The following is a 12,349-nucleotide window of genomic DNA, read 5'->3' as shown; positions in this document are numbered from 1 at the left end:
ATTCAGTCCTGGGCTAACAACAAGTACTAAGGATTGGTATTGACTGGGTTGGAAACTCGGAGAAATCTCTACAGACAGTGTCTGAGTCGTTACCAAGAGCAGGAGAACAGCATGATTCACCAGATTCCATAGCTCTCATTTCTATGCTTCAAGACTACATTCTGAGCATCATTGAAGCATTCTTCGCCTGTACAAATATCCCTCACTGACTTACCATAATCAGAGCAATGTGTCTCCCAGTGGCAACCTGAAAAACCAACAGCCTTGGCAATGAATAAAGTTATTCAGCTCAAGGATCTTGGCGGCACAACGATTCTAAGTATTCCAAAATCCAAATTTCCCCCAAACTGAATGGGGGGGGGGGTGGAATACAGATACACACACATTTCTGACAACTTCCAGTTCTGTTTGTGGTCCTGGGCAGGGGCTCCTCTCGTGCAGACAGGACTGTAAAACAAGCTGTTCTCTCCCCCGACTACTCAAGATTCCACCTCCACCTAGGGCAAGTGGCTTCTCCGAAATTGGGGTGTGGTTCCTTGCCAGTGCCAAGAAGTGAGCTTCAAGCCCTTTGCTGATTGAAGCTACTAGGATTTGTGGTGGGAAGGATCAGAGAAGGGACCTCCCAAGTCATCTAATCCAGTCCTTCGTTTTACAGGTAAGCAAATTGAGATCCAGAGAAGGAAAAGGACTTGTCCAGGGTCACACAGTAAAGAGCGGAGCTGAGGTTTAAACTCAAGTCTTCTGACTCCAGCCTTTCATGTGTTTTCTTTCATAGGTCTTTTCTGAAGACTTCTAACTTTGGAGTGGGTAGAAGCAGCTAGGAGGCACAGTTGATAGACAGCTGTGCCTGTATTCAGTATGACCTGAGTTCAAATCCGGCCTCAGACACTTATGAGCTGTGTGACCCTGGGTAAGTCACTTAACTTCTCTGTTTCCTCATTCGTATAATGGAGATAATAATAGCACCTACCTCCTAGATTTGTAAGGACCAAATGAGAGAATATGTGTAAAGTACTTTTAAACCTTTAAGTCTTATATAAATGATATCATTATGATGGTTATTCCATGTCACAGAAGAAAACAGTCATAGATAGCTGCCTGATTGTAGTTTATAGGCACAAATGCCATGGGTAGAGCTGGACCTTAGCTGTAGAATCAGAAGATAATACATTTAAGGTTAAAAGAGACATTAGACATCATTGAGTCAAACCCATTTTGTTTAAAGATGAGGAAACTGAGACCCAGAGAAGTTAAGTGACCTAGCTAGGGTCACATCCTTTGGCCATCATCTCATTCTCCCTCTCACTGGAACCTTGGACTCTGTCCCTGGGATGCCAGACTCTGCTGGGTGAGCATCCACCTTCCCTTGCCCCAGACTAAGCCATCTCCACACTATGCATTCTCATTCTCCTTTTTGGAACCCCTTTTATATGTTGTCTTCTTCCCCCATTGGAATGTAAGCTCCTTGAGGGCAGGGATTGCCCTTGCATACGAATCCTCTGTACTTAGCACAGTATATGGCTCATAGTAATCACTCAATAATCTATCTATCTATCTATCTATCTATCTATCTATCCTTCCAGCCACAAAGTGATTGACCTCACCATATGACCTGACAAGGACTTAGAATGGTAACATGAATAATCAAATAGAATCAAATAAAAAAAACCCCACCCAGAGACCAAGGAACATTCTCCTGAGAATGACCTGTTTCCTTCCCACCTTTGGGTCTTTGTTCATGTTGTTTCCTCCAGACAGGATGCCCTTATTCATAATCTATATCCTATGTTAAAATCCTGTCTATCCTTTAAAGCCCACATAAGCATGCCCCTTCTCCTAAAGCTTTCCTTGATCCTCTCAGGCAGGAACAATCCTTTTTATGGTCCCACGGTATTTTTTCTAGAGCACTCTTGGAACTTATCTCTTTCTGCCTTGCATCATAGTTATTTACGTACACTTCTTATCTTTCTTACTAGATTACAATTCAATTTCACAAATATTTATTAAGCTCCTGCTACGTACAAGAGCAGAGAAGCAGTTTGGTCTCGTGGATAGAAAACTGGCCTCAGAACCAAGAAAACCTAGGTTCAAAGCTTGTTTCTAACATATACTGACCATGAGACCCCCTTGGTAAGCCACTTAATTCTCGGAACTTTAGGCATCTAAGACTGATTGCAGAGAAGGTATTGACCTGTATATGTAGAGGAGAATTTCATCAACCAGGAACTCATCTTCACCCATGAAATCACAGGTATAGTCCCTATCCCTATTTTTATGTACAAGGGACTGTGCTAAGGTCTGAGTAAGTGTCAGAGGCAGCATTTTAACTCGGGTCTTCCTGACTCCAGGTCTGATACTAAGCAAAAACATGAATGGGAAAGCTTTAGCCAAAATAACTGCTAGAAAAGACTATGAATTTTACCTTCTCTGAGTTCCTAAGAGTTACAGACTCCTCAAAGAGATTCAACTCAAACATGATTCAAATTCACTTGCTTAGCTTCGACTCAGTATTATGTGCCAGGAGCACCAAAAGGAAGAAGAGATGATACAAAATCTTTTATGATGTATCAGAAAGATGATACAAAATGGCACCAACTCCATTCTGAAAGATTTTACTATGTACTAGATGAATGGCAGTAGGGGTATACCATGTACAAAGGGAAGTATAAGGTAGGGTATTGTATAATGGGACAAAGGCAGGCTTTGAGAAGGGAGAGCTTCCTTTCAGCTGGTGGCAGGAGGGAGGGCTGCAGGGAGGAGGTGGGCATTTGAGCTGAGACTTAAAGGAACAGAACTATTTCAGTAGATGAAGGTAAGGAGAGAGCATATTCCAGGCATGAGGAAATGTCCTGTGCAAATGCACAAATGTGGTGTGAAGAGATTGGGAGATAGCTAATAGTCTAATCTGGCTAGGATATAGAGTCTACGAAAGTAAGGAATAAGTTACATTTGGGCAGCAATCTAGGTAGATAGGCAAATACGTGCCCCTTCACACCAGGGACCATCTCTTATTCATTTTTTTATTACTAGCCCATAATAACAAGTAGAAGCTGAATTTGAGCCATATTTGAGTTGAATCTCTTTGAAGAGTCTGTAACTCTTACGAAGGGAGAGAAAGGGGCAGCTAGGTGGTGCAGTGGATAGAACACCAGCCCTGAAGTCAGGAGGACCTGAGTTCAAATCTGGCCTCAGACCAAACACTTGACACTTACTAGCTGTGTGACCCCGGGCAAGACACTTAATCCCAATTGCCTAAAAAAAAAAAGAAAAAAAGAAAAAAAAATGAAGTGAGAGAAGGTAAAATTCATAATTCTTTCTAGCAGTTGTTTTGGCTAAAGTTTTCCATTCACGCTTTCACTTAGCCTTGTGCTATGAGTACTGGGATGTGGAAGTGGTACAGTGTATAAAATATCCAGACCTGGAGTCTGGAAGACCTGAATTAAAATCTTGCTTCAAACACCTACTAGCTGTGAAACCTTGGGCAAGTCACTTATTAGAACTACAACAGTAGTTATCTCCCACAGATTCTTGTTAGAATCAAATGAGACAATATGTAAAAAGCACTTTGTAAACCCTAAAGCACAATATAAATGATAGCTATTGTTATTATCTTCCTTCCTTCTTTCCTTTTTTTCCCCTTCCTTCTTTCCTTCCTGGTGATCAGATTGGCAGATCAAGCTAGGAGTAATAACCCCAAAACACTGCAAGCCAATAATAATTCAAAAAGATCTTGCTTGATAGTTTAGAACTTTGGACTGAATCAAATAAGGTGAAATTTTATATAGATAAATGTAAAACCTTATATTTGAGTTAAAGAATTACTTAATAAGTACAAGATGTTAGATATCAGTGCATCTGAAAAAGATCTGGGGTTTTTAATGGACTACAAGCTCAATACACATCAAAGGCAAGAAAGCAAGTGTGATCTCAGGTTACATTGAAACACAGAGCTTGCAGGTATAATATAGGGTCATCCCACTGTACTCTGCCTAGGTCTAGGGTACTGTGTTCAATTCCGGGCACCACAGTTGAGGAATGACATGGGTAAGTTGGAGCATATATAGGAGACAGCAACCAAGATGATGAAGGACCTTCAAACCATCCCCTATGAGGGAGAATCTTTTGGAGGAATTGTGGAAAGTTATCCTGGAGAAGAGAAAGCTTGGGGTTAGGGAAGCAGGAAGCATGGGGATGAGATGCTAGCTTTCATCGAGTATTTGAAAGACTATCATGTGGAAGAAGGAATCGATTTGTTCTTCTTGGTCCCAGAGGACAGAAGTGGCAACAACCAGAAGCTGCAAAGAGGAAAATTTAGGCTTTGATGTAGCGAAAAACTTCCTAGCAATTAGAGCTGTATAACAGTGTAATGGGCTGTTTGGGGAAGTAGTGAGTTCTGCCTCACTGGAGGTATTTAAGGATGGAGGCATTAAAGCTGGATGATGGCTCTTCAGGTGTGTTACAGAGGAATTCTCATCCATTTGAGAGTTGGATGAGGTGACCGCTGAGGTCCCTTCCAACTCTGAAATTCTGCAAAGTTAGAGTTTCACACATGTTAAAAAATAAGAAAATACATATATATGCATATATATTACATATAAGAGATGAATATATATAGTATATATAAAATAAGAGAATAAACTATGTTTTATATATATATATATAATAAGAGAATGGACTTGTATACACCACTATATGTATGCATATATGCATGTATGTATATATGTGTGTGTGTGTGTGTGTGTATTAATAGATTGACAGATAGATAGCACTGATATTAACATATATCCCTATTTGGATTTGCCATTTCTTGTCAATACCAGTAGGTATGAATATATAGTTTAGATTATTCACCTGGTAGTCAACAGAAATATACATTCAACTCATGTTTTATCTCACATTTATATACATGCTCTCAGAGCTGAGCCAGGATGGAAAGAGGCATGATAGCCCTATGAGTAGTATCAGTATTACCATCTCCATTTTACAAATGAGAAAATTGAGACCCAGAGAGGTTAAATAATTTGTCCAAGGATACACAGCAGGTATTGACACAGCTAGCTCTCCAACCCAAGCCTACTGATTCAAAAACAAAACAAAACAAAATCTTTTTTTTTTTGGATCAGCCAAGCCCCAGTAAAATATGTGCTGTTGTGGGTGAATGCTGATACAAAACAGGTGGTATAAACAAAGATAAGCAGTAAAGATGGCTCTTTTTCCTCGAATAACTCTAAAACTTATTAATAGCCACTGTTTAATTTAAGCTTTGCTCCAAAGTTCTTTTAACTTATGGAAATTTGTCTCTGAAAAAGTTTTAGCGGTGTTAATTAACTTGTTCATTAGTCTTTTATTAGACTCCATGTCAGGTTTAGATTACTGAGCCCACAGGGTGCTACCACACACACACACACACACACACACACACACACACACACACACAGAGAGAGAGAGAGAGAGAGAGAGAGAGAGAGAGAGAGAGAGAGAGAAATGATGGAGAAGGAAACCTTGGGATGTATTCATACAATGAGTGCTGGCTGCGTCTTCTCAGGGTAAGCTCTTCAGGGAAATCACATGCAAGGGATGCTCAACTTTTTAATTAATGGAGTTTGTAATACAGGGCTGCCTATGAAAGCACTCCTGAACCAAACCATAGAAGGCATGATCAGGAGTCTCTAACTGGAAATGAAAGACATTGTTGGCCATGATTCCTGTGCTGTACTGGAAATTCAAGGTAAGGTCAAACCATCTGATAATAATGATGTCAATAAGCTAATAATATTACTATTGCTTCATATCTGTATGACACCTAACAGTTTATAAAGTGCTTTCACTTTTATATACATTATCTTGCCTGATCCTCACAGCAATCTTGTGGGGCAGATGGGACAGGGTTTATTATTCGTACTTAGCAGATGAGAAAACTGAGTCTTGAAGAGGTGTGGTGACTTTACCAAAGTCACAAAGGTAGTCAGTTGCATGGACAGGACACAAACTTAAAGGCAAGTAGGTGGTGCAGTGGTCAGAGAGTTAGACCTAGAGTCAGAAAGATCTGAGGTCAAATCCAGTCTCAGACACCTAAGTCATTTGCCTCTGTTTCCTCAACTGTAAAATGGGGATGATAATGGCACCTACCTCAGGGTTGTTGTGAGGATCAAATGAGATATGATTTGTAAAGCACTCAGCATAATGCTGAGCACATAGTAGGTGCTTAATAAAAAAAAACAACATCAAGCACTAAACATGTCACTTTGCTATTTCATTCTTATCACTGATCCCCAGAAAGTAAGCCATGCTCCTCCTCCTCCAATCAGTCAATCAACAAGCATTTATTAAGAACCTTCTAGGTGCCAGATCCTGGCCTAGACACTAGAGGAAGGGAACAAACATTTATTAAGTGCCTACTATGTGCCAGGCACTTTATAAATATTATCTCATTTGATCCAGGCATAAAAAGACAAAAGCAAAAATAGTTCCTGATCTCAAGGAGCTTATATTCTCTAAGGGAGACATATACACAAACATCTTGCTGCAAAATACATGCAAAATAAACACACGGGCAATATTTTGAAGGGGAAGGCCCTTGATAAAACAAATGAACAAAACAAACCAACCTATGGCAACAGCCACAGTCTCCATCACAGTCTTCCTAGCATGAGAAGGAAAGCATCACCTACCTGAGATGCATCCTGGGGGAAAACAGCATCAAAGGCAAACATCTTGGGTGGAACCTGGTTGCCTCTCTTTTGGAAGGCATTCTGCCCTCCACAAGTCAAGGGGTCATAGAGTGTGATTTGCTTCTTCCTTGGATCCACCTTCAAAAAGGAACTGGATTCTGAGGTGTCCCTGGCAAGGGTGGAGCAGATGCGAACCATGACCTTCACCTAAGAAGAAACACACAGAAAGGAATTTTGGAGGAAGTTTGGATTAAGGGAGCCAGATAGTTCATGGTGGAAGAATCCCCATATACTATATCGCTGAGGGTTTCTGTTGTCCTTGGATTTTCCAATGATAAATTATAATGAACTTCACCATGTATTAGGAATATAATCCTCAATGGCCATGGGAGGAAAAAAATAATATATTTATAATTACCAGGTAGCACATGTTGATGTCTCTATTACTTTGATACAGAGGTGGTACATCACTTTCTTTGTTTTACTATTAATGTAAATTGAAAATTAACTGTACCCTGGTGGCCCAATTAAGTAGATGAAAAGGTAATCTGGGCTGCCACGCTCTCAGGGCCGGTGTGGCTCCCATGAAACTTGAAGATCAATAAACCCAGCACATAAAAGTTAGCTCTGTAATTTACTCCTTGCTTGCTCACATCAGGGCTCTTACAGACAAAACCCACAGTTATTAGTGTCATCATTAACGGGCTGTGAAATGGCCTGGTTTTAGTGGTCAGCATTTGAAATGTGCTCAGAGGACCAGCAATAATAAAAAAACTTGTTTGAAATATGGTATTTTAGGATCCATTAGATAAGTGTGTAATGAGTGGTTATTTTCAGAACCAGGCTTCTCTCTATTGGAAATGGGAGATGGAATTTGCCTTTAACCCAATTTTAGTAGTTTAGCTTGAAAGGACTTTAAAGGTCAACTGGTTCAGCTCCTTCATTTTACAGATGAGAAACAAAAGATTGCAGGGGTTAAGTGACTTTTCTAAGGTCACATGTCTAGTCAATGACAGAACCTGGAACCAGATTCCCAACACTCAGCCCCAAGACCTTTCTGCCTGATTACAATGCTTTCCCAAATAGCTGGAGGACCCCATTATGTAGGCTAGGAATGACAACTATCTCTCATAGAATGACAGAACTTCAGTCAAGAAGCTAGCCTTAAGAGGCCATCTAGTTTGACCCCTACCTGATCAGGCCTCCCTTCTTCAATGTCCCTTAAAATTGGTTATATATTCTTGAAGACCGCCAATGATGGAGAAGCCCCTGCCTCCTGGGGCAGCCCACCCTACCCCACCTCCAGATTGTTCTAATTGTTAGGAAGTTTTCCCATCTACGGAACTATAATTTGCCTCAAGAGGGAAATCTCTGAATACAGTCCTTCAGAAAGTGGCTAGCTGAAGTAAACTGACAATAGGCTAACAAACACACAGATTTAATACTTAAAAAGTCATCTACAAGTGGCTTCCAATGCTCTCAACCATCACATATATCCTAACAGAAAGCAAGAGGAGGCAAAGACAGATAGAGTTTGGCCCCTATCTAGTCTATCATCTTACTGTGCCAACGTAACTCCCATCCCAAGGGAGTTGGAGAGGGGACACTGGGAAGGATGCTAGAAGCCTTGGCTTTAGGGCCAAATTAAAATTACTCCCCAAATGACTGCCAACACATGTGCTAAAGCCTTCTGTTCCCCCACCTTTGGTTATAGAAAGATTTGGGTTGGTAGGGCTTATGCTATAATATAGAAAGAAAGAAAGAAAGAAAGAAAGAAAGAAAGAAAGAAAGAAAGAAAGAAAGAAAGAAAGAAAGAAAGAAAGAAAGAAAGAAAGAAAGAAAGAAAGAAGGAAGGAAAGAAGGAAAGAAGGAAGGAAAGAAGGAAGGAAAGAAGGAAAGAAAGAAGGAAAGAAAGAAAAAGAAAGAAAGAAAGAAAGAAAGAAAGAAAGAAAGAAAGAAAGAAAGAAGGAAAGAAGGAAGGAAGAAAGGAAGGAAGGAAGGAAGGAAGAAAGAAAGAAAGAAAGAAAGAAGGAAGGAAAGAAAGAAAGAAGGAAAGAAGGAAGGAAAAAAGAAAGAAAGAAAGAAAGAAAGGAAGGAAGGAAGGAAGGAAGAAAGAAAGAAAAGAAGGAAGGAAGAAGGAAAGAAAGAAATGAAAGAAAGGAGAAAGGAAGAAGAGAAACAAACAGAAGGCTTGACTTCTGTCCTTATTTTTGTTTCAACTTTCTTCCTATGCTCTAATTAAATGAAACAAAAAAACTCATTTTGCATAGTAGTATTTCCTGCCACTCTATTTCTGGAATGGAAAGGACCAAATGACAATTCTCTTGAATTCAGTTTTTTTTCATGGGCACAGATAAAGAATGGAGGTAATAGTAAGACGAGTAAGAAGGGAATTATAATGGCAATTCTTCAGTGGAAAATAAAAGAGCTTCAAAAGTATAGCAAATTCAAATGGTGTTTTTCCCCTGCTTCTATATTCTCTCTAAAATAGAAGTTAATTTTGTTTGTGTCATGGACTCCACTGCAATCTGATGAAGCCTTTGGAACCCTTCTCAGAATATTTTTTTTAAATTCATAATATAAGGAAATGATAAATTTCAGTTAGAGGCTAATGAAAATAAAGATATAATTTTCCCCCAAGCAAGATCACATCAGACCTCCTGAAATCTATCTATGGACCCTAGGAACCTCTGCTCTACATATAGAACTGTGCCCAAAAGGCCATAAGACTGTGCATACTCTTTGATCTAGTATTACCACTGTTAGGTCTATATCCCAAAGAAATCTTTTTTAAAAATGTGAGGGGGTGGGGGAAGCCCTATTTGTATAAAAATATTTATTGCGGCTCTTTTTTTGTAGTGGCTAATAATTGGAAATCAAGGAGATGCTCATCAATTGGGAAATGGCTGAACAAGTTGTGGTATATGATTGTGATGGAATATTATTGTGCTGTAAGAAATGACAAGCAGAATGATTTCAGAAAAACTTGGAAAGACTTAACATGATCTGATGCTAAGTGAAGTGAGCAGAACCAGAAGATTGTACACAGCAACCACAATATTGTAATGATGAAGAACTGTGAATGACTTAGCTCTTGTTGGCAACATAATGATCCAAAACAGTATCAAAGGACTAATGATGAAACATGCTATCCTTCTCCAGAGAAAGAACTGATGCTGTCTAAATACAGACCAAAGCATACTATTTTTCACTTTCTTTTTTTTTCTTTTTTGTTTGAGTCTTCTTGTACAAAATGACTAATATGGAAATGTTTTACATGACTGCACATGTATTACCTATATCAGATTGCTTACAGTCTCAGGGAGGGGGGAGAGTAAAGAGAGAGGGAGTGGTAGAATCTGGAATTCAAAACTTCTTAAAAAATTGTTAAAAATTATTTTAACATGTAATAGGGAAAAATAAATTTAAAAAAAAGAACCTCTGCTCTAAAGAGTTCTGTCATTAGATATAGATGCCAGGACCCGAAGAATGAGGCATTGGCTCTAAAGTTCAATGTTATTCATATTCTCCCTCTCTCTCCCCTCCCTTTTTTCCTCCCTGCCCCCTTACACATGCATCATTTGCAAGACATTACTTACTTAAAGAGTAAATACACTTGAACTGGGTACCACCCTTTCGTAGAAACCTGAGTTTAGGAACATAGCAAAAAGAGGGAAGAGACCAATGGGACGCGAGATTTTTGATTCTAGATGCAGGATATAAGTGTTCATGGCAAAGAAGCTCCTTATCCTCTCCTGGGTCTTACAGCTACGGCTTCCAGGAAGCAGGGTGAAATGGATCATGAGGAACAGCCTCTTAGACACTTGACTTTCATCTATTAAACTATACCTAAGATGTGATGGTTCCCTGCCCTGTGAGTAGCACTTTAACTGTTCAAGTCCAAATCAAGATCATATACGTCTCCCATAGATAACATTCCATCTCCCTGAAGCTCTGTGCTTTTACAGTTGGTCCCCCCGCATCTAGAATGCCTCCCTCATCTCCACCGCCTAGAACCCTAGTGCTCAGGAGCCACCTGTTAATCATGGCCTTTTTTCTCATCCTCTCCATGGTCTAGCCTCCTCACTCTGCCTCACACATGACAGCTAGTCCAGCTACTGGCACATTTTGTAGACTGATCTTTCTCATCTTTCTCTCCTTATTTGGTTGTTCATCGTCTGTCCTTCTTGAGATGATCTTGTTTAACCTTTCATAGGTTGGGAATTTATCTACATCAAAGTTGTATCCCCCCAAGAGAATGTAAATTCCTTGAGAACAGAGACTGTTTCATTCCCCCCCCCCCCGTATTCCCATACTACAGGCACTTTTAATAAAGGTCTGTTGAATTGGATTGAATTGAACCAAATCTTTCTACTGCCACTCTCACTGTCAGGTTTCTATGACATGGTTTTAGGGGGATAGGCCTTCCTATCAATGGGGCTTCTGCCACAGGGAGGGAGACTGGGACAGAGACACTATGGTACAATGGTTAGAGAGCTGGTACTCCATAGGTTGAGATACACAGCTGAATGGGACTGTAGAGGACAGGCCGGCCAACCCCCTCATTTTATGAGAAAACAGATCTAGAAAGGTTAAGTGACTTGCTCAAAGGTCACAAAGATAAACCTCAGAGGTGGTATTGGAGCTTTGGTCTTCTGACCCCAGCACTCATGCCACTGTCGCACAATGCCTGAACTTGACAAGGATCCTGTTAATAAAATACTGTCCAACATACATAGTCAGTTCCTAACACAGTGAATTAAGATTCTGTTTACCTTCCATTCTGGGCATTGTTTTTTGTCTCAGAGTTTTTACAGCTCTATTATCAAAGGCGTATTAATTTCTCCCGGTTTACAACAGAAGCATGTACACCAGTGGCCGCCTTTGGTGTGTACTCTCCTCCTGGAGGCTCAATGTAAGCAGATTCTCCAGGCCTGATTACAAAGGCTGGAAGTGGAGATGCTGCTACAACCCCAGCAGAATCGATGGAAGCACATGGTCCATCACACTGCGATTTTCACAATTTCACATGTAATTTCTGGGTAACCAGAGGTGCTGAATTTAAAGTTTGAGCTGAGCTGTGCAGAGTTACAATAGGAAGGAGGCAGGAAAGGGTCTGAATTAGTGATTCACTGGGTTAGGAACATAGCTCCTGCATTTTAATGAAGTGCCTAGGCCATAGTTGCTGGTCTGGCTAAGGGAGATACACAGCTCCTTTAAAACCAACTGAACCCCGGGGCTGGGAGAAATGTCATACTTCGTTCTTTTCTTTGCAATTCATTTAAATAAATGGAGATTTTTTTTTCCTCTTTAAGGGAAGGAAATTGAGTTTTTTTGCCTCACTTCCTTTTTGTCATTATGCCTTTAGTCCAACACTCCACTTCCTGACTAATCCCCTGTAATTAAAGGGCTTAGGAGACACCTCTTGTGATCAAGGAGGCCACTTGCTCCTTCTGCCAGAAGTTCTCAATCAAGTGACAATAACTGCTCAAGTTCTTGGCAGTATCACCTTTACCCCTTCTTTTCATGGCTCCTACAAGAGGAGATAACAAAAAAGAATAGCCCCAAGATGTTCATAAAACATATTTACAAGTTTAGGACCAGCAGAGTCAGGAAGATGACCTGTCTTATTGTTATTTCCATTCTTCTTCTACTCGGAGAGACCCAATAGAAGTGGA

General features: G+C 40.2%; 1 protein-coding gene across 1 annotated transcript in view; it reads right to left on the bottom strand.

Moving 5' to 3' along the window:
* LOC114049737 (kinesin-like protein KIF26B) overlaps positions 1–12,349 on the bottom strand; it is a 605,544-nt gene that overhangs the window by 103,288 nt on the left and 489,907 nt on the right. The window contains exon 6 of the mRNA XM_027871127.1: positions 6,672–6,878. Coding sequence (XP_027726928.1) covers positions 6,672–6,878 — 207 coding nt within the window. The remainder of the gene's footprint in view (positions 1–6,671; positions 6,879–12,349) is intronic.

Source organism: Vombatus ursinus, unplaced genomic scaffold (genome assembly GCF_900497805.2).
Source record: "Vombatus ursinus unplaced genomic scaffold, bare-nosed wombat genome assembly UNPS02014798.1, whole genome shotgun sequence".
Classification (NCBI taxonomy): domain Eukaryota; kingdom Metazoa; phylum Chordata; class Mammalia; order Diprotodontia; family Vombatidae; genus Vombatus; species Vombatus ursinus.
The sequence above is the reverse complement of the archived record's forward strand: the minus strand, read 5'-3'. Positions and strand labels throughout refer to the sequence as shown.